The sequence below is a fragment of the Lynx canadensis genome, chromosome B1, assembly GCF_007474595.2.
Source record: "Lynx canadensis isolate LIC74 chromosome B1, mLynCan4.pri.v2, whole genome shotgun sequence".
NCBI classification, from domain to species: domain Eukaryota; kingdom Metazoa; phylum Chordata; class Mammalia; order Carnivora; family Felidae; genus Lynx; species Lynx canadensis.
The window spans coordinates 122736995-122763070 of NC_044306.2; the positions used below are offsets into that span (position 1 = coordinate 122736995).

At 36.9% G+C, this 26076-nt stretch overlaps 1 protein-coding gene across 1 annotated transcript in view; it reads right to left on the minus strand.

Annotated features, from left to right (window-relative positions):
* LOC115512390 (microsomal triglyceride transfer protein) overlaps window positions 1-26076 on the minus strand; it is a 47850-nt gene extending 21774 nt beyond the window's left edge. Inside the window, exons 1-9 of the mRNA XM_030313378.1 lie at window positions 25945-26076; window positions 19792-19979; window positions 18107-18250; window positions 12028-12135; window positions 10710-10826; window positions 10238-10377; window positions 8343-8493; window positions 5787-5944; window positions 1055-1223 (exon numbers count right to left, since the gene is read on the minus strand). Of these exons, the coding sequence (XP_030169238.1) occupies window positions 1055-1223; window positions 5787-5944; window positions 8343-8493; window positions 10238-10377; window positions 10710-10826; window positions 12028-12135; window positions 18107-18250; window positions 19792-19979; window positions 25945-26005 (1236 nt within the window). The 5' untranslated portion in view covers window positions 26006-26076. The remainder of the gene's footprint in view (window positions 1-1054; window positions 1224-5786; window positions 5945-8342; window positions 8494-10237; window positions 10378-10709; window positions 10827-12027; window positions 12136-18106; window positions 18251-19791; window positions 19980-25944) is intronic.

The following is a 26076-nucleotide window of genomic DNA, read 5'->3' on the forward strand; positions in this document are numbered from 1 at the left end:
AACTCCTGAGAGGTTTATGGATTGGGCTCACTGGGTTAGTGAACAAAAAAGGAAAAAAAAAGAGATCTGCAAAACTTTGTGTATGGGTGAAGAGGGGATTCATTGCTTTTTTCTTCTTCTTCTAAAGTTTATTTATTTATTTTGAGAGAGAAAGAGGAGAGACCACAAGAGGGGAAGGGGCAGAGAGAGGGAGAGACAGAATCCTAAGCAGCCTCCTTGCTGCCAGCATAGAGCCCAATGCAGGGCTTGCACCCACAAACCGTGAGATCATGACCTGAGCCGAGATCAAGAGTTGGATGCTCAACCAACTGAGCGACCCAGGTGCCCCGGGGTTTCATTGCTTTTATCAAGTTCTTAAACGATCTCACTTTCCAAAAAGATTATGAGTTATTCCACTAGATCATAAGCAGATAAGTGCACATTTTGTTTTTAAATCTTGGACCCAAGAGAAGTCTAGTTTTATTTCCAATATAAATTTTTTTAATATTGGAAGAATTGTATCTCTTCAATGTATTGTATATTAAATGCTGTGAAGACTTTTGAACTCAAAACAAATCTTTTAAAATCAATTTTGGGGGGTGCCTGGGTGGCTCAGTCAGTTTAGCACTCAACTTCAGCTCATGTCATGATCTCACAGTTCTTCGATTTGAGCCCCCATCGGGCTCTGCCCCGACAGCGTGGAGCCTGCTTGGGATTCTCTCTCTTTTCTTCTCTTTCTGCTCCTCTCCAATTCATGCTTTCTTTTTCTTCTCTCAAAAATAAATAAACTTAAAAAACAAATAAAATAAAATAAAATAAAATTTTGAAGCATAACCAAGACTCATCTCCTCTGAAATTTTATCCCATGTTACATTATATGATGGGTGAATACAATCTTTATATTTCTATATGGTATAGTTTATGTTATTTAGAGGAATTGCAAAGAAGACATTATGTGAAATAGTGTACTACAGTTAATGATTAATGGATGGAAGATAGCCCAATTCCTGTTTAGAGTCTTATGAACTTTTTAGCAGCTGACAAACTTTATTTTCACAGTGTTCATTTGACTTACAATGAGGCCTCTCAGGAGTTCTTCATTGGGATGGGAGGCAAATCCACAGGCATAGAGAAACCTCTCCTGGAGGATAATGCTACTGTCACTTTTGAAATCCAGAAAGTCCAAAATGGCGTCTAATGAGTCTGAGGTCTGAGCGGAGGTGACAGCATCCACCAGTTGAGGTCTACAAAAAAGGGGGAGTCATTGATATCAATTTTTAGCGTGCTTAAGGAATTATTTAAATCTCTACCATTCACAGATTCTCCATTGATCTAAGTTTCATAAAGAAGTGAAATTTTTATATAAACAAAAAAATGAATAATTCCCTCAAAAAGACCCCCTAATTTTGTTTTAAACCTCCCATTTAATTCCTCGCTCTCTAGCTCAATGTATACTCAGAATATATAAACTAACTTCACATAATAGCCTAAGTCAAACATAATTTGGAAATTTGTATGTCAAAAAATTATACACTAGGTTCAAATTCTTTACGAGTAATACATCAGAGTTATAGTCTCAAATATTGATTCTCTTTCTCTAATGATCTCGACAAATATATACATTTCTTAAATGCCTAATTTAACTCAGGTGCTATTAGGAAATTCTTTTAACTTTAATTTATATCCAAGGGAGAAGATTTTGTCCATTGTTTCTAAAAATAAAAAGTACCATGGTATATTCCAATGTTCAACCATAATGATTATGTGTGGGCAGAATGGAACTCCTATAGGCAAGTTCTCATTAGATATACCAGTCATCAAGAATCTTTGGTTAGTTGAGTCTGGGATGGTAAAATTTCTGAAACTAGTTGTCATGCTAATGAATATATCATGTATGTAAGTATATTCCACATTGTATACACACACTGTACATGTGTTTAGTGCTTTATACTATAAAAAAATGATATACTTGCACTGTATCATTTTGTTCCTAACAAAAAACCTAGTGAATGAAGCAGACACTGAGAGATAATACTTATTAGGTGCCTATTATGTAAGTATTGCACTATAAATTTTAAATGTGCAATTTTTGCTTTCACTTCTTCGTCTGTAAGATGGGGTTAAAAATAGTGGTTACTTTCAAATTTTGGGGAGAACTGGACTGCATAATCTATGCAGAGCACTTAGAATAGTGTTTGACATGTGGTAAATACTCAATAAAAATACACTGCTATTAACAATTACTTCATTTAATAGACTAAACATCTCTGTCAGTTTAATACTAATATCCCCCTTACATATGAAGAAACAGACTTCAAGGCCCTATAGGTGTTAAGTGTATAGCTGGAGTTGGAACTCAAGGTTTTTCTGACCTGAGATGTCTCAGGTATCCATGATCTTTTATTTTGTAATTTTTTTTAAATTTTTTTTAACGTTTATTTATTTTTGAGACAGAGAGAGACACAGCATGAACGGGGGAGGGTCAGAGAGAGGGAAACCCAGAATCTGAAACAGGCTCCAGGCTCTGAGCAGTCAGCACAGAGCCCGACGCAGGGCTCGAACTCACGGACCGCGAGATTGTGACCTGAGCCGAAGTCGGCTGCTCAACTGACTGAGCCACCCAGGCGCCCCTATTTTGTAATTTTTTTAAAAATGCTCATTTATTTTTGAGGGGGGCGGTTGGGGCAGAAAGAAAAGGAGACAGAGGATCCAAAGCAGTCTCTGCACTGACAGGAATGAGCCCAACGCAGGCCTCAAATTCACAAACCATGAGATCATGACCTAAGCCAAAGTCGGATGCTCAACTGACTGAGCCACCCAGGTACCCCCATGATCTTTTAAATACATTGGTGTTTCCCAAAGTGTTGTCCATGTGGTTCTAGTCCTACAACATGCTGTAAGCAAAGGGATCTTCGAGGCTGTTTAAGTTTAGAAAATGTTTAAGGAAACTTACACCTAATATTATATGATTAAATATGCTGAAAATTTCTACAGCCAAGAAAACTATTTGATTTGGTTTCACCCCACGCTTTTCTAACTCAGTTGCTCACAGAATCCTTTCCTCTTGCCATACTTGCTAGTATTCTGCAAATTACAGGATACACACGATGGACTCTTTGGGAAATGTTATATTCTACCACCCTGACTTGCACTATCCTACCATAAACAGAAAGAATTATTCTCTGTATTTTACAGATGTTGAAAGTGAAACTTGGAGAAGCTAAATGTAAACAATTTGCTCAAAGGTTATATGCTGTTGGAAGTCAAAATTAGAAACGAGGTTTTCTGATTTTAGTTCATCCTAGTATCCTTTCCATTACACTATGCTACATGTGGTCTACATATGATATGGCACAATATTATGTAAATACAAGTATCTCCTGCTTTTCCAAAGTTTGTGTTGGGCTACTTTGCTTTTACAAAAGACCTACATTAGTACTTGTTTTTGCTAACCAAAAGAAATCCTGAAGAGGAATTTTGCTTTTACCAAAAAAAGGTTAAAAGCTAAATAGCATTCAACGTGTTTTGCAGCAAGCCTGTTATAGAGGTAGTGTGGACCCTGAGCAGTGAGGGTAGCCCCACCAAGCCCCTTCCCTGGGAAGCACACTCAGCATCTTACAATCAAGTCACGATAGCCTAGAACTGTATCTGTGAGCATCTGTGCTTTCTCTCAATGTATTGTGTACATCCATTAGCAAGATAATGGCCTAAGGTATCAGAAAAACCTAAAAGAAGTTATTTTGGGGGTCTGGAAATGGTCAAAAGATTTGCCATGTAAATTAATGGTAATTCATTGCTTTGCACAATTGCGGGTTACAAAAGGTTTCATAGAAGTCTCCACTTTTGGATAGCAGGAGAAACCTGTAATCTGATTTAGAAAATACATCATGAAATCATCCAAATTGTTGCCACCTGAAGGTTTCTAGGACTCACATAAGGTTAAAGTGTCATACAATCTCCATTCTAAATTAATAGCTAATTTTTAAACTTTTCTGGTCAGTATCTTTGCCTTTCCTATAAAGAAAAATCACCCTACAAATATTTTTTAAAGTTCTATGATTAAAACATGAGTCTGAGAATTTATTATTTCGTGTATTTTTCAATTTCTGGTTTAAATATTTATTTTTGAAGAGAGCAACCAACTCTGTTTAGTCATATGGAGTTCCTATCAATTTTTTTAAATGTCCTCAAGGCAAGTAAATAACAAATACAATCAAGAATAAACAGACTTCTTTGTTACTTTTAAGTTATTTATTTATTTATTTTTGAGAGAGAGAGCATGCATGCATAGGTGCACACAAGTCAGGAAGGAGCAGAGAGAGGAGAAAGAAAGAATCCCAAAACAGGCTCCACAATGTCAGTGCAGAGCCTGATGCCAGGCTCAAACCCACAAACCGCAAGATCATGACCTGAGCTAAAGTCGGACGCTTAACCAACTGAGCCACCCAGGTGCCTCAAGAATAAACAGAATTCTTAAAAAAAAAAAAAAAAAAAAAAGCTAAATTATCTTCTTAGAGAACTGAGTTGAGTCCTTTGTACTCAGTTACTACTGTTGCCGCTATTGCTGCTGCTGTTGCTGTGTGTGTGTGTGTGTGTGTGTGTGTGTAAGTTGGCCAATTTCCACTTTTGATTATGTTAATGGCTAGTTTTGACAGTCAAATTAATTAAGCTATTTTCTGTATCATGAGGGTAATTAGTATCATATAGTTGAATTTGTATTTACAAATTCTATATTACAGACAAAAAACATTTACATCGGGGCGCCTGGGTGGCTCAGTCAGTTAAGTGGCTTACTTCGGCTCAGGTCATGATCTCGCGGTCCGTGAGTTTGAGCCCCGCGTCAGGCTCTGTGCTGACAGCTCAGAGCCTGGAGCCTGTTTCAGATTCTGTGTCTCCCTCTCTCTGACCCTCCCCTGTTCATGCTCTGTCTCTCCTTGTCTCAAAAATAAATAAAACGTTAAAAAAATTTTTTTAAATAATAAAACATTTACATCTACAAAATTAATTTGAGAATTAAGTCAACTCTTCACTATGTGTGTGCAATGAATCATACTTTCACCAAACATTCAAGTAGCATACAGATGTCTTTTTCTATATTTTTTGACTATTTACCTCCATTCTCAATTTGCTATATAAAACATGGCTTTGATGGGGATGATCATTGGATCTCTAATAAAATTTCTCATTTTTCAATCGAAAAAGTCATATTCTTTTTTTGTTTTTATAATCAACTCTGCAATCTCTTCAAATGTAAATTAATAGGTCCCAAAACAGGAGGCAGCACATATCAAGATGAAGCCCTCCCCTCCCTTATGTATGTACCAATTTAGACCTGATTTAAACTCATAAACACTCAAAATATGTTCATGCTGAGTCACTGTTAAAATCTTGTTACTACATTTCTGGTCAAGTAACTGTTAAATTACCATATTGAAGCATAACTGTTTGATGAAAATGCAAAACAACGCAATAATTGATTTGGAGGTTGGGCAGTTGGTTAAAAAGGAGTCTTTCTTTGTGGCGCCTGGGGAGCTCAGTCGAGCGCGGACTTCGGCTCAAGTCATGATCTCGCAGTTGGTGAGTTCAAGCCCCTCTGTGCTGTCAGGTAGAGCCACCGCTTTGGATCCTCTGTTTCCCCCCCCCCCACCCCTCCCCTATTCAGGCTTTCAATCTCAAAAATAAATAAAAGCATTAAAATAAATATAAAAATAAATAAATAAATAAAAGGAATCTTTCTTGCTTAATTAAAGCTAATAACCAAGAAATGCTTTTCTACAGACAATGCCACACAGTATTCGGGAACTTACAATACTTCCTTGTTTTCAGCCTTTAAGATCTGGAGGATCTCTTCTCTAGTCGCAGTCCTGAGGTGCTGAATGAAGGCCAGGAAGCTTCTGACAGCCTCAGCTTTAGAGAGGTTGTCAGGCTGCAGGTGTTTTCTGGTAGACTGCCAGTGCTCCGAGAGCTGCAAGAAAACATGGCTGCAGGCTCGCACCCCTTTCATAATTCTGAACATCCACTTTGACAAGGGATGTTCTCCCCAGAAACAAATTTTTCCTTGTATCTGACAAGCAAAAGAAGCTTTTTGTATCGCCTCAATATGCCAGATTGCTACCTGCCAGTATCACATTCCTGGGATTCACGGAGACAAATATTGAGGCCTGTCGACCCTGTGTATGATTCTTTCTCAGGAGCACCATTTTTGTCTATTACTCTTTAGCTCGAAAGAAATCAGGTTTCTGGGCCTAGAAGGTCATTCCATGGTTACCCTAAGGAAATTCTGTGTAAGGCCGGGCTTTGACTACCATACTAGAACTATGCAGAATTTTCGTTAACAGCAGGATATGTTGGAGGGGGAATAAATCAAAACTGCTGAATAATTGTGTCAGGTTTATTATTTACAGGAAACTCACTGAAAATAAGTATTTGTAATAACGTGAGCTCCCCATTCTAACTCTTACTTTTATTGTTTTTATGAAATGCAATGTTTAACTACACTGAGGTCTGAACTGCTCATTACTTAAAATGTTAAGTAGAGTATTATTTAGATAAAAGTAATTCTCCTACTATTGTTTTTCTACTATGGTTTTAAAATTAGTAAATAATTCTAACTAGTGACATATTCTGGCTTTGAAATAAGCTAAATAACTGATTTTTCATAGTTTGCCACTTTTCCCCTACTTGTAAATAATGTGTTTAATCCCATTAGTCACCTCCAGCTTTCTAATTCTGAGGTAATCAGCATGCTACCGATTTTTTAAATTATTCAGTCCTTCTAATAAGCAATAGACACATATTTTCTCTTTTTCAAACTCCTTTTGGTTATCTAATCTTAAGAGGATTTTCCAAAGCAAAATTCTAGCTATTCTTAGCTAAATATTTACTGGGTCATTTCTTTCTTTTTTTTTTTTTTTTTAATTTTTTTTTTTCAACGTTTATTTATTTTTGGGACAGAGAGAGGCAGAGCATGAACGGGGGAGGGGCAGAGAGAGAGGGAGACACAGAATCGGAAACAGGCTCCAGGCTCTGAGCCATCAGCCCAGAGCCCGACACGGGGCTCGAACTCCCGGACCGCGAGATCGTGACCTGGCTGAAGTCGGACGCTTAACCGACTGCGCCACCCAGGCGCCCCATTACTGGGTCATTTCTGAGGGCAGAAAGAACACTAGTGTGAATTCAGATTTTTTTTCTTTGAAGGGTTGCAATGGTGACAGTATATGGAAATTGGAAAAGCAATTGCTCAAAGACATCAACGCTTCCTACGATAATGAAGAAGTAATTATCAAAAATCTAAAACAGCTTATTCTTTTTAATAACCATGGGGGAGACAAATTAATAATTCACAGTATTAAAAAAGATGATTGGTTTCATTAGTCACTTTCCTATATAATTTCCACCTCCATATGACACATTAGAAAATCACAGTAGAATATTAAATGATATATGGAAGAAAAACAAGTAAAAGGAAAAACAAAATTTGAGAATTATTTTTTCTGTTTTTTCTTTAGTTCCATTTTGATAAATTTGAAATTAGCAAGGAATAGTGTCTTGAACTTTAAGCAAATTATGGTATTCGTTCTTGATAATTCTACTTCTCTGAATACCAATAAAACCCAAGGGAACAGAATCTTCTGGTAGCTACCAATGGAGCATGTTGCTCTGTTGTTCATGCTCAGGGTTTGCTCTCCTGACAAGAGGTTAAGTATTAGGAAATGCTAGATCCTAAGGTCACATCTGTAGCCATCATCACAACTGACTCGTGTAATAAATGAAATTTCTCTTTGCTGATTTTAAAATGTTATAAGATGACCTATTCTTTGCCTGGGAGATGTGAGATCTCGTTTTGCCTATAATTGTAGAGGAGTTTGGGGCATGGTAGAAAAATGTTTCCTAATTTAGAAGAGAGCTTGGCATCCTTTTTTAGTTCTCAAAGCAATACTCAGAACACTGAGCTCAGCAAAATATTTCACCTAAGGACTTATTGCTATTAAGTGGCGAAAACTTTCAGGATTCAGATCCTGTCCATGCTCTTGACACTATGTGCTTTCCCCTAACTTCATTAGGGCCTTTATCCCCCCAGGTATTCTAGGTGCTATTATTCAGAAGCTGCCCTTACTTAAGTCATAACATTTTTAACTTGAGATGAGTGGATGATAATTATTTGTTAAATATCATTGGATTACACATCATCTCAGGTGCATATTGTTAAGATAGTGCCATTATAATTCAGTGGTGGCTGGTAGCTCTTTATAAACTTTCTTCAAAGAATTAACTGAAGCTTCCATTGGAAACAAAAAGAAAACGGAATTTTAAGCCTTGAGTATGCCCCTATCCGACCACTCAATGCAGTTGTTCACACTTACGGAAGGGCATCTTTTACACTTGCTCTGGAAGTCCTGTCCCACAATGGGAAGGGCCTTGTACTCTGAATCAACTGCTTTAATTATGGCTGCAACCTGCTTTCCAGACATCAGTCTTGGGCCTGCTTCAGTGGTCTTCAGTTCCAATTTCTGCCTGTACAACAAGGAAGAGAAATACCACATAAGCAGTTTTCCTTTGAGTGAACAAGCTACTAATTACCATTCTCTTGGCAAAAAATTTATTCACACTATGGAAGTCCATATCTTTCAAACTGCAATATCTCAGTAACAGACCTCAAGCTAATTATGAAGTCTTTTTGGAGCAAAAATTTTATTCAAAGATTTGAAATTTTAAGTCTGGATTTAAGAGAATAGAGGGAAAAAAACTTGCCTGGATGCTGAACAAGATATGTGATGTCACCTCTTTTGAATTTAGCCCTACTTTCTGCAAATAATACCATCAGTACAACCACACACCACTTACTAACTAAGACAGTTATGAAATCTTTTTTACTAAAAATGGTTTCACAGATATTTTTGCCTGATATATACTCTTTCAGAACCGTGTCTCTCTCCCATCAAGTGGTAGAGTCTGCATCCCTATCCTTGAGCCTGGGCAGGACTCTGTGACTTCCCCAACTAAGAGAGGGACAGTAGAAGTGACACTGTGTGACTTCTAAGGATAAATCTTAAAAGGAAATTCAGCCTTCATCTGGAATGCTAGCAGCTCCTGTACCTTCGGAGACTTGAGCCGCCATGTACAAAGTCTGGCTACCCAAAGCTACCATTTTGAGAGGCCACATATTGATAAAAGAGAAATGCTTGGGGAGCCTCAGTAGTTTGTCTTCCCAGCCCAGGTACCAAATAGGCAAGGGAGCAGCCTTTGAACAAGCTCTGGTCAGTGCCTGTCTGCAACTGCAGAATAGATGCCAAACAAGGCATGCTTAGTTGAACCAACGCAAGACTCAGAATTATGAGAGAATGATAAAATGATTGTTGCTTCTTACACCACTGACTTTGGAGTGGTTTGCTATAAAGCAATGGAAATCTGATAGACCTGGTACGTAATTTAAAATATTTATTTTGTATGAGAATAGATGAAAGTAATATGGTACAAAGTAAAATGCAAAATTCTATCCAGATGAGACTTCAAAAATACTTCAAGCATTTATGGTTTGAGGCACTTCTCCCAAGATTCTGCATCCACTGATCTCTGATATTGGAGCTATTTCAGAGAAAACATTTGACAAGCAATGGTATAAGATATAATACATTTAATGCTAGAAAAATCTTTTTCTAAATTAAAATCTTAAAGGAACACATACTCTTAGATTTGAAAATTTTAGTTCTTAAGCCTGTGAGAACTTCTGATCAGAGAAATCTTCTTAAATTGAAATAACAGGCTTGAATTTGTAAGTACTATAAATCAAGACTACAAAAATTCTGTCATATCACTTTACTATGGAATTTTTTATGTGTTTTTTAACAACAGTAACAAAAAAAATCTCAAGGAGAGAACGTGCAAACGTCACCACTTTTTAACCTTATCATTGTAAACTTCTGACAGAGAAATTAGAAAATAAACCAGAACTTATCAAGTAGTTTGCCTTTTTTAAATGTAAATTCTATTCAATAAACAATTGATACAATTTTTAAATGAAATTCTATTAAATAAACAGTAAGTTTTTAATATATCCCATTATTATAGATGATGTGAAAAAATAAAGATGAACAAGATGTAATCACAGTTTTAAAGAAGCTAACGGTCAAAATGAGGAAGCACTAAATATACATAAAACATATATATATTTAACATGTCTAACATATACATGTAAAAACCAAATATGATAATATATAAAAGAATACGAAAGAAAATTTATATTCCAGCATTATCTTACTTTGATATTATTTTGCCTGCAATGGTTTGTAGAGAATTCATCCGAAAAGCATGTGTCTCTTCTGCAAGCACAGCTATAACAAAGCTGTCTTCTATCTTATAGGTAGTGACAGACGTGGCTTTTGAAGTGACACCCAAGACCTAAATAAGATAGATAGATGATAGATAGATAGATAGATAGATAGATAGATATTTGTAGTTGTAAAAATAAGCTTTTTATCTTTGAATCAAGTCAAGTAGCAAACTGTCTTTTGATGTTCAAAAGAGCTTCCCCTTAATATCTTCCCTTCACCGCCCAAACTTACAACATATGAAAACAAACCTTTTCATTTGACATTGTATGAAACAATACCCTAAACTAAAAATCATAAATATTCCAAAATTATATTGTTACCTTATTCTTCTACTATTTTAAATTAATCTCTAAAAATGTAATTATTTGAATGCCTTAAAGAGAGTGATATCAAGCATACCTGATTTGAGGTTGTAAATCCAGACCTCTCTATTTTGCATGAATCCAAGGCCTTAATTTTGATCACTTTGTCTTGATGAGCCTGGTATGTCACCTTACAATCCCCAGAAATATCCACCTAAAAAGAAAAGTAAAAATACAGTGTTTGGGATTTTCCCATGAACCATTTGAATTCCAGTGGGAAGTAGCCTGAAAACTGGGGTTCCTGAGATGCCATGGGGGACTACCTTTTGTCCAAGCTGACAAGATGGTAAGACAGGAAGAACTCAATGCTTCCCATAACATGTGGATTCTTTTCCATCCTCTTTTGCTGAGTCTTACTAGCACCTTCTTATTGCCCCAGGAATAATAAAGGATTTCCTATATTTCTCTAAAGTTTAATGAGAATTGGACAAATGACCTGGTCATAATCAAAACCTCTGGAAAAGGGGTAATTGTGTGGGAAGGGGATTTGAGTTTTAATGCCATATCTAGATGTGAATGTGTGTGTACATGTGTTCTTTGATTAGATGAATATAACCAGAAATCCTTAAAAACCTGTGGGATTAATTCAGCTCATAAGTCACATTAACAATTTGAGTGTGGGCAAATGTATGCCAGTACAGACTGTTTAGCTTCTCTGAGCCTTCCCTCCAAGTCTCTGCCAGCACCACACCCAGCTTTTATTCTAGCAAACTAACGGATATTCCCTCAGCCCCGCCCTGCGATTAGATTTTCTTGCCCATTCGTGGGTTGGCTGAATTCAGAACAGGAAACTTAGACTCAGTTCTGCTTTTGACTCAAAGTATGACACTGGGAGGACCACTTAACTTCTCTAGTTTTAACCTCAGTTTCTTCATCTGTAAAATGAAGGGGGTTGTTGGTATAGACCACTGGTTCTCCAAACGGATAATGTATCCAAATTATCTGAGAAAACTGTTATAATACAGATGCTCAGGTCCTCTCTAATCTATTGAATCAGAATCTTCACAGTGAATCCAGGGAATCTATATCTTAAATAAGCTCCCCATGAGACAGTGATGCACAGTGATGCCACTGACATGCTCCCCAAGGTTTTCTGCATCTCTGTCATTCAATCATTCTATATGCTCCCCTTAGTATATCATGTTCCCCTTAGTATAATGGATTCTAATTTCCTTTACCCTGTATTTGGGTACAAATTGGGGTAAACGGCAATCTGTTTCACCCTACTCACCTTTTCTGAGCATTACCATAGTAGTAACTTTTTTACTGAATTTCTACAAATAGAAATCCATATGAGCATTTTTGTTAACTATTGATAAATAATATTCTGGATCCTTAATAATATTAGTAAGTACCTCATTGGTGGTTCCAGAGCTTAACTGCATCTGAAATAGGCTAGCCAGGCCTCTTTTGAGATTTTCTATGGCCACCGGCTCATTTGCATATGAGTAGAACTCTTTGACCTAGGGAGAAAGAAAGACAAACATAAATGAAGCAAAAATGCATCATTTATTAGATTTGGTTAAACAAGTGGCATGAAAGTTCAGATTTTCACCCTTATCGATCTGGGAAATAGAGATCTGTTTACTCCAAAGCTGGGATTTCTTTTTTGTGTGTGAAAAGAGGCTATTTAAATGTCTAAGAAGCTAGACCATGAGAACATGAAATTTGGGGAGACTGATAATTACGGCTCTGAACATGATGGGAATAGTATAGGGAAGGAAAGAGTGCACGGATTTAGACTGGGATTTCTATGAAAACAAGAAGGATTGCCCAAGGAAGAGAAGCCAGGAATATTCTCTTTGAACACATCAACATGTTCTCTACCTATAACTCTGCCTGAAACAAAAATTAACCAATGTTTAAAATGACAAAGAGACTGGTGCTTAAAAGAGAATGGCAATTACACTTGACAGTCATGAGTTAGCACAGCCTCTAAGGGCTGTGACAAGGGCCTAGACATGACCATAATCCCTATGGACAAAATTCCACAGGGGTGACTTTCTCTGGCTCTCCAGAGCATGCATGTTGGCATTAGGTATAAGGAGATAAAGAAGGTTGGAGGATTTGAGGTTGAGATTGCTAGCATGACATGGCCTGATGCAGGTGCTGCTTTGAGTCCCTTTAGAAGGCAGGAAGAGAGGTTGAAATGAGGGGATGACTGTGATTTGGCTGAAATAGCAAACATCTTATCTTAGCTTTGTTTTATCCTTGATATTTATAGGCACAAGAGTGATAACAATGTCTCATACCATTTTGATAATTTAGGTCATGTTTAAGAAACAAGAATATAAATACAAAGGGAATTTCCTGGAAGGCCTGTGTCACTTTTCACCAAGTATTAACTCCAAACGCATCACACAATTTAGAAATAGAGGCTGGGGGCACCTGGGTGGCTCAGTCGGTTAAGCGTCCAACTCTTCATTTCAGCTCAGGTCATGATCTCACAGTTGAGCTCCAGCCCCACATCCGGTTCTGTGCTAACTGTGGAGGCTGCTTAAGATTCTCTCTCTCCCTCTCTCTCTGCCCTTTCCCTGCTGACGCTTTTGCATGCATGCACACATGTGTGCATACTCTCTCTAAAAATTTTTTAAAAAGATAGAAATAGAGGATGGATATAGCTTCCCTGTCAAAATTCCCAAGGTCTATGCTAATTATAGCCAAGCATTCCTACTGGAAATATCCTTAATGTCTTACTATTCTCTTTAAAATCAACCATGATTTCTCAAGTAAAACAGAATGCTCAGTAATTTGGCAATGAATTCAATTGATGCCAATCTGAACACAGTTCGATCTATACGGAAACTCTTACACCTTAGAAGGGACTATTTTGTCTGGATTAGCCAAACAAGTGTCTCAAATCTCTATTTTTATTTTCTGCATATACTCTGCCTAGTGACAAATTTACTAGGTATTTTATCCAGCAATCAATTTTAGTCATTACACTAAACGAACCTATAAATGTTGGAAATGTATTTGTCCAGGTTAAAAGGAACTGGAATAGTGACCTCAGCGTCTGAAAATCCATGGTATCATATTCTCAAACAAATCACTGGCAATTTCTCAGATCCAAGGCTGAGTTTCTGATGTTCTATTTTGTAAACTGGGTCTTCTTTCCTTTTAGGAATTACAGCGTAACCTCCTTTTCAAATATTTGGGAGTATATCTCTAGATATCGTGACTTTTAAAAGTTCATAAGTGGGTCTCTTGAACCCAGATACAGTCAGAGGGACTCATTTAGTGGCAATACACATATGTCTATGGTCTGTGACTTTTTGGCAAGGCTTTAGTACTTTAGAAAGCAAAAAGGAGTCATTAAGTGGTAAAAATACTTGTATGACTATCATTAGTATCCTCACTTTCCTTCCATGCTATAAAATGTACCTGAACTATTTATAAAGTTTCACCTAAAATTTCAGGAAACCTAGTTCTCCAATTTAATCTTTGAACTACACAAAAGATTAAGTACTCATCTATCAATGGCCCATGTGTACGGATCAAGTTTTGATCTCGACCACCAGGTCTCTAAGAAAATGGTGTTCACAACTTTTTTTCCCTAATAGGCTGAACAAAATAAGCCATAAAACAAAAAGAGATTTTTTTTCAGTTTTCTATTAATTTCTATCATTTCCCTAAAATTAGAAAAGTGGACACATCTGTTTTTCCTCACTTGTATGACAGCTATCTTTGAGGCCTACATTCTGTTAAGTGCAGACCATTGTGAGCCAAAGTGAAAACAGCTCTGGTATCCATATTAGCTAAATGTCAACTATTAGAATTGAGCAGGCTCTCAATAATTGACAAAACAGTAAGCCAGAACTTTGCAGTTCAATCCGTGTGGCTGTCACAGCAATAATCTTAAATTCATTATTTCACAACAGGAACCAAGTAAGTTTTATTATATTCATGCCATAAAGCTGATTTATTTCATCCAGTTCTGAAATGAGCTCTGAACATCTGCAAGCACAGGACTCTTATCTAAACTCACATAGCTTCCGGAGAGCAACAGTGACACCACCTAGTTACAAACTAAGTCTTTAACTCAAGGAAACCAAACATAGGAGAAGATAGGTGAGTTGCAGAAAAGGAGAAAAGGATTCTATTCTAGAATAGAATAGAAAGTCTCCTGCTAAATTTTGAGGGCTAATTTCACCGTGGAACCAGTCGAGATTCATTGTATTTTTTCCTTAGGGAAAAAAAAAAATGCTTCTATCCATCCCCTTAATGTATGTATTCTTGAAGAATAAGAGAAAGCAAAATTCCATTAACTGGCCAAACAGCAAAAATAAACAAAAAGAATCCTAGCAAACAGACTATCATTTTGTTTAGTCTATTTAGCTGATTTATGTCTTTAAATATATCTTTGATATATATCTAACAGAGAGTATAGCTAGGGAATGACACAATGGAAAACAGACAAGTGAAGATATACTTGAAGAATTGAAGGTTTTCAAGGTGTCATATTTCTTTCAGAGGTTCAGTGTGTGTGAAGGAGCCATACTGCCAGATTCAGAGAACAAATCAATGCCCAGAAACAACACAAAATAAAGGGCCAACTCGGCAGCCATGAGGTTCATTTAATCAATACTGACAGAAAAAAACCAGAAATGGGAATCTGGTAATTATCCAGTTAATTGTATTAGCATTTCAGGCCAAAAAAGGATCCATGCTGTAACTTGAGGCATCTTTTGCTTGTCAGTGTTAATCAACGTAACCAGAAAACTGTCATATGTCCAACTTCACTTATGATCTGTAGACAAAACCAGAGCCATGCCCAAACACTTATATAGGGAAGATGAGTGGGCATGGAAAAAGGATGATGTGCAATAAATATGCATCTGAGTGTTTTAATGGGCTCTCCTTTACCATGTAAATATGGGAGCTTAAAACAGGGGGCTCTGGAAGGACAAAAAATACATGCTGTTGAGCATCCCTGAAATCACAGAAATTTCAGGGAGTAAAACTTAATTTGAGCCTGGAGAGGAAAATATTTTTCAATAAAACTGCCAATCAGGAGCTCAGCCCTTGCTTCCCTAATTCCTCTCATGGTAGGCTGAGGTGATCATTTAAATAATGATCTCTCTGACAGTGATGTGGCTGAAAACTCCACATGGCTTCTTAGTCTCCAGGGTCATTTTTTTTTCCCAACAGGTACTTTATCATATCATTGATAGATACCACAGTGCACTTTAACCTGAGGCTATCGTAAACCATCACAATCACAGCTCCTGTAGAACTGGCATGTTGGAGTCATTGAAATAATGATGTGGCAGCTCCATCCCAGCCTTTGAACAGTGAGGGCACTGAGTTCTTTTGTGTGTGTAACAAAAGACTTTGTACTCAACTGCTACCCAAGGGGCTATAAAATGGCAGGTTGTCATTAAGATTATAAATGCAACTTATATTTTATGGGCTCAAGTGTCTTTCCACATTAGAAGGTCAGAGAGGAAGAAAATAGTATTTCATGTTGTTGTGCCATATGAAAATCAAATGAGTTAATAGATATACTGAAGGATAAAGTAGGAAAGTTGCAAGTCAACCAAAGAGGTGGTACTTCCCCAAATACTTTACAATTAGAAAACAGTATAATGTGGAGGTTTCCAGCCTAGCCTCTGAGATTAGACCTGTTTGAATCCCAGCTCCACCACTTGCCAGTTGTGTGACCCTAGGCAAATTTCTTTACTGCTCTTAACTTTGGTTTCCTCATCTATTACAAGAGGACGATAAAGCAGCACCTGCTTCCCAGAGCTGTCATGAGGATAAAAGAGATCACTAATGTAATGCCTTTGGCCTCTGGTGCACATTAAGTGCTCAATATGATTTAGCTAATATTCAGCAAACAATAGCCCAAGACTTTCTCAAAGTTCAACTCATTTTAGCCCCATATAACTTTATGTGTTCATTCCTTTAATTTACATTCATTGAGACCCCACTATGAGCAGGACACTGAAAATACAGAGTGAAAGACACAATTGCTGCCTATGAGCTTACTCTGAATGCTGACTGCAGACAAAGAGAGGATTTAAACATCTATGATAAACACTTGAATAGAAATAAGCCTAAAGGAGTATGGGGTTTGGGAGAATGTTGGGAAAGTCTCTTAGAATACCAGGTCAGTCAGTACAAGGCATGGTTCTGGGTGTTTTGCAGAGGAAGGGAGTGGAAGGGCATGAAGGGGAGCATGAGGGGCTAGAATACAAAGAGGAATGGGAATTTTCTCTACCAAAACCCAAAATCTAGTAATGGACACAAATGACCAAAAGGACAGTGATAAGGGCCATGAGTGAGTTACAAAGTGCCAAGAGGGTTCTAAAGAGAAGTGATTATTTCCAGTTGACTGGAAAGATATGAACTTTATAAAAGAAAGGGCCTGTGAGCAATGCCTGGGGCATGGTAAGTATTTTGACAAGTGGAGAAGAGAAGCATCCTTGAGATGGGGATTCACATTTGGTTGTAGGAGAGGTGACAACATAAGAATTCCTTTTACTGCTTTATATAGAAATGCAGATCATGATTAGCAAGATATCACATGTCTGAAATTTATATTATTTTAAAGTATTTGTTTTCACCTTTAAAAATTTTGAATCTAGAGACATTTTGCAGATGTGTAGAGTTTTAACTATAATGGTCCCTCTGTTTTTCTACCTTGGTAACTAAAACTGAGTGTACATCTTTACAGACACATTTTTATGTACATCAATATAATATCTCTACTTTTCATAAACCCACATATGTCATGCCTAGTATTTCACTGATCACAGTTTCTTCTCAGTTACAAACATATTAAGACCATTGTAATAGATCACAATCAAACCATAAGTAATGCACACTTACAGAATTTTCTGAGCAAATTTACAAATGGATGTTATAGTGTTCATTCTTTAATATATAAAATACTTTTAAAGTCATCGTTTTTAAATAACCTCTAAGTACTTTTTAAAAACACCAACTCTACCTTAGGAATGACATGCCCTTTCAAAAGCTTCAATTTTGTGCATTAGCCAGATACTGATAGTCTCATGAGTTAATATCATTTATCGAATGAAGCTAGATCATTCCATTCTCACAATTTGTCTGCTTTCCTGAATGATGTACACAATCATCTGTGATGACCTAATGTGTTACAATATCTTTCTAATCCTTCCTAATAAGGAATATACCTTTTAATAGTGCCTCTCAATAAACAAATACTTGATTCTATTGTAAAGATTTTCACAAAAATAAGAAACAAATGGCTAGAAAATGTAAGTGAATTCAACGCCTTGATTGACTTCTGAAGCATTTAGTTTGCAACCTCTACTTATTAGTTCTTGAAAAAATTCCATTTACTGTAAAAGTAGTGATATCATGATCATTTCAATGTAATAACTACAGAAAGAAGGAAAAATTTGAAGTAGGAGAAAAAAGATGTGGGACCCCCAAAATCACTTTTACCTTTCCATGGATTAGATGAAGGAGCACAGGTCTTTGTAACGCTTCCAAGTTTTCCTTTCTTATGATTTTGGGTGGATTTTTTCCTTTGAAAATGCTCTTCTCTCCTCTCTGCTGATTCACATTTTCAACATTTACGTCTTTCATCTGGAAGCATGGAAAGAAACATGTTAGAAAAACTTGCTATCTCTATTTCCATCATAGTCTTTTAGAAAATAAAATGCTAAAGCAATAAACAGGGTTGGCCATAACTTATTCTGTTGCTTTTCAATTCATGATTCATAGGACTTAGCCATTAACTTTAAAATAATGGGTTGGGGCGCCTGGGTGGCGCAGTCGGTTAAGCGTCCGACTTCAGCCAGGTCACGATCTCGCGGTCCGTGAGTTCGAGCCCCGCGTCAGGCTCTGGGCTGATGGCTCGGAGCCTGGAGCCTGTTTCTGATTCTGTGTCTCCCTCTCTCTCTGCCCCTCGCCCGTTCATGCTCTGTCTCTCTCTGTCCCAAAAATAAATAAACTTTAAAAAAAAAAATAATAAAATAAAATAATGGAGAAGTCACATGAAAATTAGGTTTTTGAATTAGGTAAAAATACTGATACTTTAATAAATCTGTGAATTCAGGTTTGTAATAATCATGACTGAAAGGTAGCTCTTTTTTGTCACTGTCACTCTCCTTATTCATTTTGACTATTGCTATCTGCCTGGTCTCCTCACTTTCTTTACCATTTTTTGGAAAGGAATCCTGTCCCATTGTATTTCACTTGTATATACAAAATCAAAGATGAACAGTCTGATTACTGAACAAGGAGGTACATAATGTTTTCTGCAGAATAGTTTACTGTTCTATTGAGAAATGGTTTAGAGAGGTGGATGATGAAGTTTTGAGCCAACCTGGAAGTCACAACAGCTATTAGAGACATCCAAAGAAGCAAAGATCACTTGATACATGTATTGCAATGACACCTCATTATAAAGTTTATCAACAACTACTTATCAGTTATAATGGAACAAATCTTGGTCCCGTGTACCTGCTTCACACCAACACGTAGAAGAATAACAGACTTTACTAGAGAAATCTACTGCCTTTAGGCCTTTGAAAGCAAATATGGAATCACCATATATTAAAACTGAAAGAGGTCCCAGAGACCATATGATTTGACCTCCTTTCTCAACATATAAATCTAAACTGTCATAATTGACCAAATACGGCCATGCAGGAGAGCACCTGGCTCTTTCCTCAGGAAGAACACAGAATGGGTTCACTTCCTCATTGGTACTTCCGTTATATGGAGGCACTCGGGAAAATTGAGAGGTTCCAATATTATCTCCTCCTTCAGTGAAAGTAGTCTTAATTGTTTTTCACATGACATGGACTCTAGACTCCTCACTCCTAGAACATTTCAACTGGGTTATAGTTTAATGTGCCTATTAGTGAGAAATATAGACCTGGACATCATACCATAGTTACTCACTAGCATATGCCTTCTTTTGCTTGCTTCAACAACTTAGAAAGACCAGATTGCTTTTTATTGGCAAAAACTCCAAAACTGTAGATCTATTTATTTTAGTGATAGATAACAAAGTAAAGGGATATATAACCAAGAGCACAAAACAATTGCTCTCAAATGATAACATTTCTCAAAGACTTTGCTGACATCTAATCTTTGCATCCCTGGTAGAAAATACTTACTGTGATTTGGATCAGTTGGTCATCATCGCCATCAGGATTCCTCCACAGTAAGACGACATCCACATTAGATGAAATTCTGTAGCCTACACTGTCTTGGAGTTTTCCTTTGCCCCGATCAAGAAGAACTTCAGTGGAATATGTGAGTTTGTACAGACGGTCATTATTTAATGAGAGACCGGTTGTGTGACCTGCATAAAGATTGTGACACAAGTCAAGTCTCAGTGGTAAGGTACTTGTCATGACATGGAGTGTGCTATCTTGCCATCAATGCATTCCTTGTCCAGCATAGTGCTGCCTAGTGGGACCTTAGTAATATTTGCTAAATGAAAGATGGTTCTATTCTCCATTTGCTGAAATCACTGACTTGAACAACAATAAAAACAACAACTAACAAACAAATAAACTTCCATTTCAGAACAGACATTAATTTGTATCCTTTATCAATAATCAGATGATCTAAATATCGCTCTGGTTGAACTATAGAACGGTTTTTTTAAGGAAATGTCATTGCATTGCTTTTAATTATATGAATGTGATTTCTCTTCTCTCTCCAGCTTTATTGAGGTAAAATGAATATGATTTCAGGTAGAGGTTTAGCCAGGAATTGCTTTACAAAATTAATAAAAACTATTTGTAACTAATATATCATTTCAGTGCAACAGATCAATGCCAAGGTAATTTTAGGGGTTAGAAGGCAGTTCCTTAAATTGGATATTTTGAATATTTAAAGACTATCCCCCCAATGCAATTAATTCTACTAGTTACAGTAAAAATATTATAGTTTATTTAATTATAGTAAACTTTTAGTACAAAGGTACATTTCAAGGTTATACATATGTAATTTTAAATTAGCTATTCCTGAAGAAAATAATGTTTTACTACACAAGATTTTAGTACCAGTTTTAATTTAGCATCGGCAGCTTAATGTCAAATAGTATAGTGAGCCAAAATAATTGATATATGAAGCAGTTTACACATTGTCTAATTCAGCTTACCTTAACCCAAAGAAATGTGACACAGGAGGATCAAATCTTTACCAGAGATGATTTGAAGTTTATGGTCATGCAAACCCTCTGTGTATTTTCTATCTATGGCTCACAGGACATAGTCAAAAAAGATTTCAGTATACATTTTTCCTCAGTGCTAATGGGGTTGCATTGCCTAGTGAACTATAATAAGCAACCATAAGTTTTTCTTCCCTCAGGAAATATGCGTATGGAGGGAGGGCGAGGAAAGGAAGTTCAAATGAGTAGGCCAGAAGAGAGGTAACTGAGAAAGAAAACAAAGTTACTTTGCAAAGCCAAAAATTAAGAAAACTTCTGAAGTCTACTGTCTCCATCATCTACTATAGTGCCTCCTGTTGAGAGGAAAAAAAATGGCCAAAACACATCGTCTCAGGGCATCTGGGTGGCTCAGTCAGATAAATGTCCGACTTCGGCTCAGGTCATGATCTCTCAGTCAGTGAGTTCAAGCCCCGTGTCAGGCTCTGTGCTGACAGCTCAGAGCCTGGAGCCTGCTTTGGATTCTGTGTCTCCCTCTCTCTCTGCCCCTCCCCCACGCCCTCCCTCTCTCTCTTTCAGATAAATGAACATTAAAAAATTTTAATTAAAAAAACACATTGTTTCTAATAAACTGTTCAGTGTGCTTTATGTACATTAACTTCTTTAATTCTCACAAAACCCAGTGGGGTAGGTACCATTATTAGTCTCCTTTTATAGATAAGGAAACTGAAGGGCATAGAGATTATACATTTTCCCCAAGATGACCCAGACAGTTAGTGATAGAGTCGGGATTTGAACCCAGGCTGTCTGGCTCTAGAGACCATGCTCTTGCCTGTACTACACACAACTAAACCTTTAGGTTGAACTCTTCTCCATTCCTAGGGAGGGAGCTAAGAATTCACTCATACATCCAACAAGGATGGACTGAGCACCTGGGTGGTAGGCACTTTTCTAGGCTCTGGGGCTGTACTAATTAATAAGCAGACAAAATGTCTGCCTTTGTGGAGCTTACATTTAAATGAGGAGATGAGCAATAAAAAAAGTATATAAGCATATTAGAAATGTTAGAAGTGCTAATGAAGAAAAATGAAACAGGAAAGGGAATGGGAATGCTGAGGGAAAGAGCTTTGTGAGAAGGTAATAGTCTGGACAAAGGCTTTAGGCCACATGGATATCTGTGGGAAGGGCATCCCTTCTATCTCCATGCTTGCACCTGCCCCAGCCCTCCACACACATAGACAGAATAGCAAGTTTAAAGGCCCTAAGGAGAGCACAGTGCAGGTGTAATGGAGGAACAGCAGGGAGGCCAAAGAGGCCAGAATTCAGTCAAAGGCACTACAGAAGATGAGGTCAAAAAGGAAAGTTTTGGGTGGTGAAGTTATATATTTTGACAAACCTTCAAAGAAAGGGGATACAGAGACAAGGAACAGGGATCTAGAAAAGCTAGAAGGAAGTGTGGGAGGGGAGTATCCAAGAGTATACATACAAACATACACTGTGTCCAAGCAGCAAATCAGGCAGAACCTCAGGTGTAAGATACAGAAGACAAAAAAAAAAAAAAGTCAGGAAAGGGGCACCTGGGTGACTCAGTTGGCTGAGTGTCTGGCTCTTGATTTCAGCTCAGGTCATGATCCTGGGGTTGTGGGATCAAGGCCCATGTTGTGGAGAGAAATTCTCCCTCTCTCTCCCTTTGTCCCTCTCCCCTGCTCACATGTTCTCTCTCTCTCTCTCTCTCTCTCTCTCTCTCTCTCTCTCATGATAATAAGAAAAAAAAGTCAGGAAAAACCCTGGAGGAGATAAAGTCTATGACTACCTCTTGCCTCCCCTACCTCAAAGTCTTCCACATTTTAACTGGGGACACTGCTACAGGTTCAAACATTGATTTTCTGATCAGGAAAGACATTTTGGCCAGAGAGCCTTCTTTTTATCATGCCTATCGAATTCCACAGAGGGCATAAAGGAAATAACATGTCTTATCTAATCCTCACAGCAATTCTGAAAGGTAAGCATTATAGACAGCTGAGAAAAGCTGACTCTGCTCTCAACCCAACATAGCAGATAGAATGCAGAATTTGATGTTTAAATTTACTAAGATCCAAGTTTTGTGGGCTACATAAATATCTTCTGGTTAAAATAACTATGAAAAGTTTGTAGGAAGGTAGCCTCTCTTAAATTTTAAAGATTTCCAAAGTATTATGTTGATCATTTTTTCCTTGCTCTTACTTTACCAGTCAAAAGAATGTGAAAGCAGACAATATATAATAGATCAGAACTTGACTATGATGTGGAAATGATAAAGCATAGGAAAGAATAGGCCTTGTTCTAGATCTTTTTCCTACCTCTTGAAACAAGAGATGAAACCTCAAATGATTCAAATAAGTGAATCATGCTGTAATATTGTCCCTGTTATCCTTTCCTCTTTGATTAGTGTTTCTCTGTTCATGTTATTCAGAGATCTGGCAACACTGGCGATGGGAGCATGTTCTGTTTATACTGCTGACTTACTTCTTTCTTAGGATGTTACTCTATAGAGTATACGGGATGGCATTTTTTGAAACCGAATTTAGACAAAACCTCTTCAACATGTCCCTTCAAATGCATTTAAAAATTTGAAGTGACTTAAAAGCACCAAAACTCTTGGTTTTCAACCTGTAAAGAAATATCTTAAAATACGTATTTTGAAACAGGTAAATTCAAGGTGAGACTTAAAGGCACATGCAACAGTGGTAAGGGTAGGCAAATGGAATTGAGGATTCCAACAGAAAACTCTAAGACAAAATGTAAAAGAGTAGGATAAAGGACAAGGGAAAAAGATTGGAAGATGTGATTGATGTGAATGGACTGAAAAGCGTGGGTCAGGCCAGGGACTTGAGAGCAAGACTGGAAGTAAAGGAATCGGTCGTGTTCAGAGATAACAAGATTAATAAACAGAACGCTCATGCCTAGGTTAGCAAAAGTAAAAGCACACCCGAAGAATGCACTGAAAATAGATACACCATTACAAAATATGATTGAGAAAAAGTAGGGGAAACTTGAGTCTTTAGGACATTCATACTCAGCCTATCTCTTCTAAATAGACCCTCATCTGTACGAATCTCACCCACCTTCTCTCAGTCCAACCTCTGCTCAATATCTGCCCAGATCTGGGGATTTGCCAAACAGTTGCATTTATAATTAAATATAACATGGGTGTTGAGGTGATACATGAGATCCCCAAATTTACCATGGCCTGATTTTAAAATAGACTTTCACAAGGAGTTTGTTTCTTAAATGTCAATCATTACAGAAGGCAAGGAATCTATAATAAAATCATGGTACTGTAATACAAAAAGTTATCACATTCAGGTAGAGAGAGAGCTGCCAAGTCCTATACTTTTTCTTTATGATATTTGGTATAGGTAGCTTGTACCGTGAAGCTAATGATGCTTAAGCTTTGGGGCCCTCACTTGCCCAAGCTCCTTCCAAGATCTTGGAAGGGCACCCTAGCAATGTGCACACATGCCATATCTTTTCTTTCAGTAACATTTGCAAAAGTAAGGTATTTTTGCAATTTTTTCTCAAGATGCCCCCTAAATTGCATAAGCTTCAGGTTCTAAAACTCTGGATTCGCCACTGAGTTTGTACACAACACATGGTAGCTATCTGTCATATTTTAAACCATATTTCCTGTATGTCATTGTTGTGTATGTGTGTGTGTGTGTGTTTCAGTCATTATAACTGCATGTATTTGAAAACACCAAGTTATCCAATTTTTTTCCTTTATAGAGTAGAAAAAATAGAAGTATATAATAACTACCATAGTTCAATTATTTTTCTCAAAATAATAAGGGTATTAAGCTTGATATTATGGTGTATAAATCCCTCATATTTCAAATACTCTACAATTCATTTGGCAGATAATAGCAAGTAAGGACTGTATTTTTAAATACTAAACACTTTAGAAACTGGTGTTTTAAGAAACTAAAGAAATCTTTAGTTCAAGAAACTAAAGTGTTATTTGCTTAGGTAAAATAATTTAAATTTAGCCCTGCGTTTTTCTGCTTCAATAACAAAGATTGTCTTCTCTCCTCATGTGGAAATTTTCCACATGAGAAATCTTGAGACAAATTTCACTTATGAAAATATAATTATCCCAAAAGGGTTTTAGAAGTTTAATGTGAATTGTTTTGTATCACTTAGGATACATAAAATAATAATTTTTAATTATTATTAATTATTATTTTAATAAAAACTGGACCCTATCATGCATGCTAAGTGATGTGTTAGATCAACTGGTTTTGACAGTGTATCCTCGTAAGAGACTCTAAAAGTGTTTATTTTACAGGTGCAACATTTAGAAATCCAAGGAGTTTGTTCACATTCTGGTTGATTTAAAAGAAGATTCCATAATAATACATTTCATTCAGTTTTTAGAAATCACCCCATAAACCATCATAAACCATCCGATAAACCATCATAAAATATGTTTGTTCTGAAAGGTATACAATTCATATGTATTTTTAAAAATCAACTTTATCTTAAAGTAGAAACTACAACTAGCAACACTATTAATCCAAAGACAATAAGTCTTATTTCTTAAATCAATACCATGTAGTTTTATTTTCTTTAATTCACCACTTATGATAATCCTCACTTTTGAATGGCAATGCAATTAAATACATACTTTACTATTTCATTCATAATTCTTTGGCAAATCAAATGCCTGTTTCATTGAGCCTAATGCTTCTTGATGTCACATTGCTAAGCAACTAGAAGAAAATTTAAAAACTGATTTTTTAAAATCCTCTTTTACAATTCAAATGAAGGAGCTGCATTCAGTGAGTGACCAACAGCAGCAGGTAACAATAGCTGGCATTTCTTTTCTCCCTTTTAAAAATAGACCATGAATGAGACATTGAAGCAAGGAGCACATTAGTCTAAGGGACTGAAACTAAAAGGGACCTCTGTTTCCTTAATGTATGTAGGAATTTGAATTTGATTTTCATTCCAATCCAGTCATGCCTTCACAAGTATTCCAAAGTTTTGTAGTTTTGAAGATGATTTAGTTAGAAACTCTTTCACTGTTCACACACACACACACACACACACACACACACACTTTTTCCTCTCAGTGATTAAAATTAAAGTTAAGCAAACGGTGACACAAACTTACCTTTAACAGAGGCTGAATATGAGGAAATGAAGCAGAGAAAAAGCACAGCAAGAAGAATCATATTGACTGGCTACCCTCTAATGCATCCAGTTCCCAGCCAGGAGTCACTGAGAAGTGGACTCTTCTGGTGGC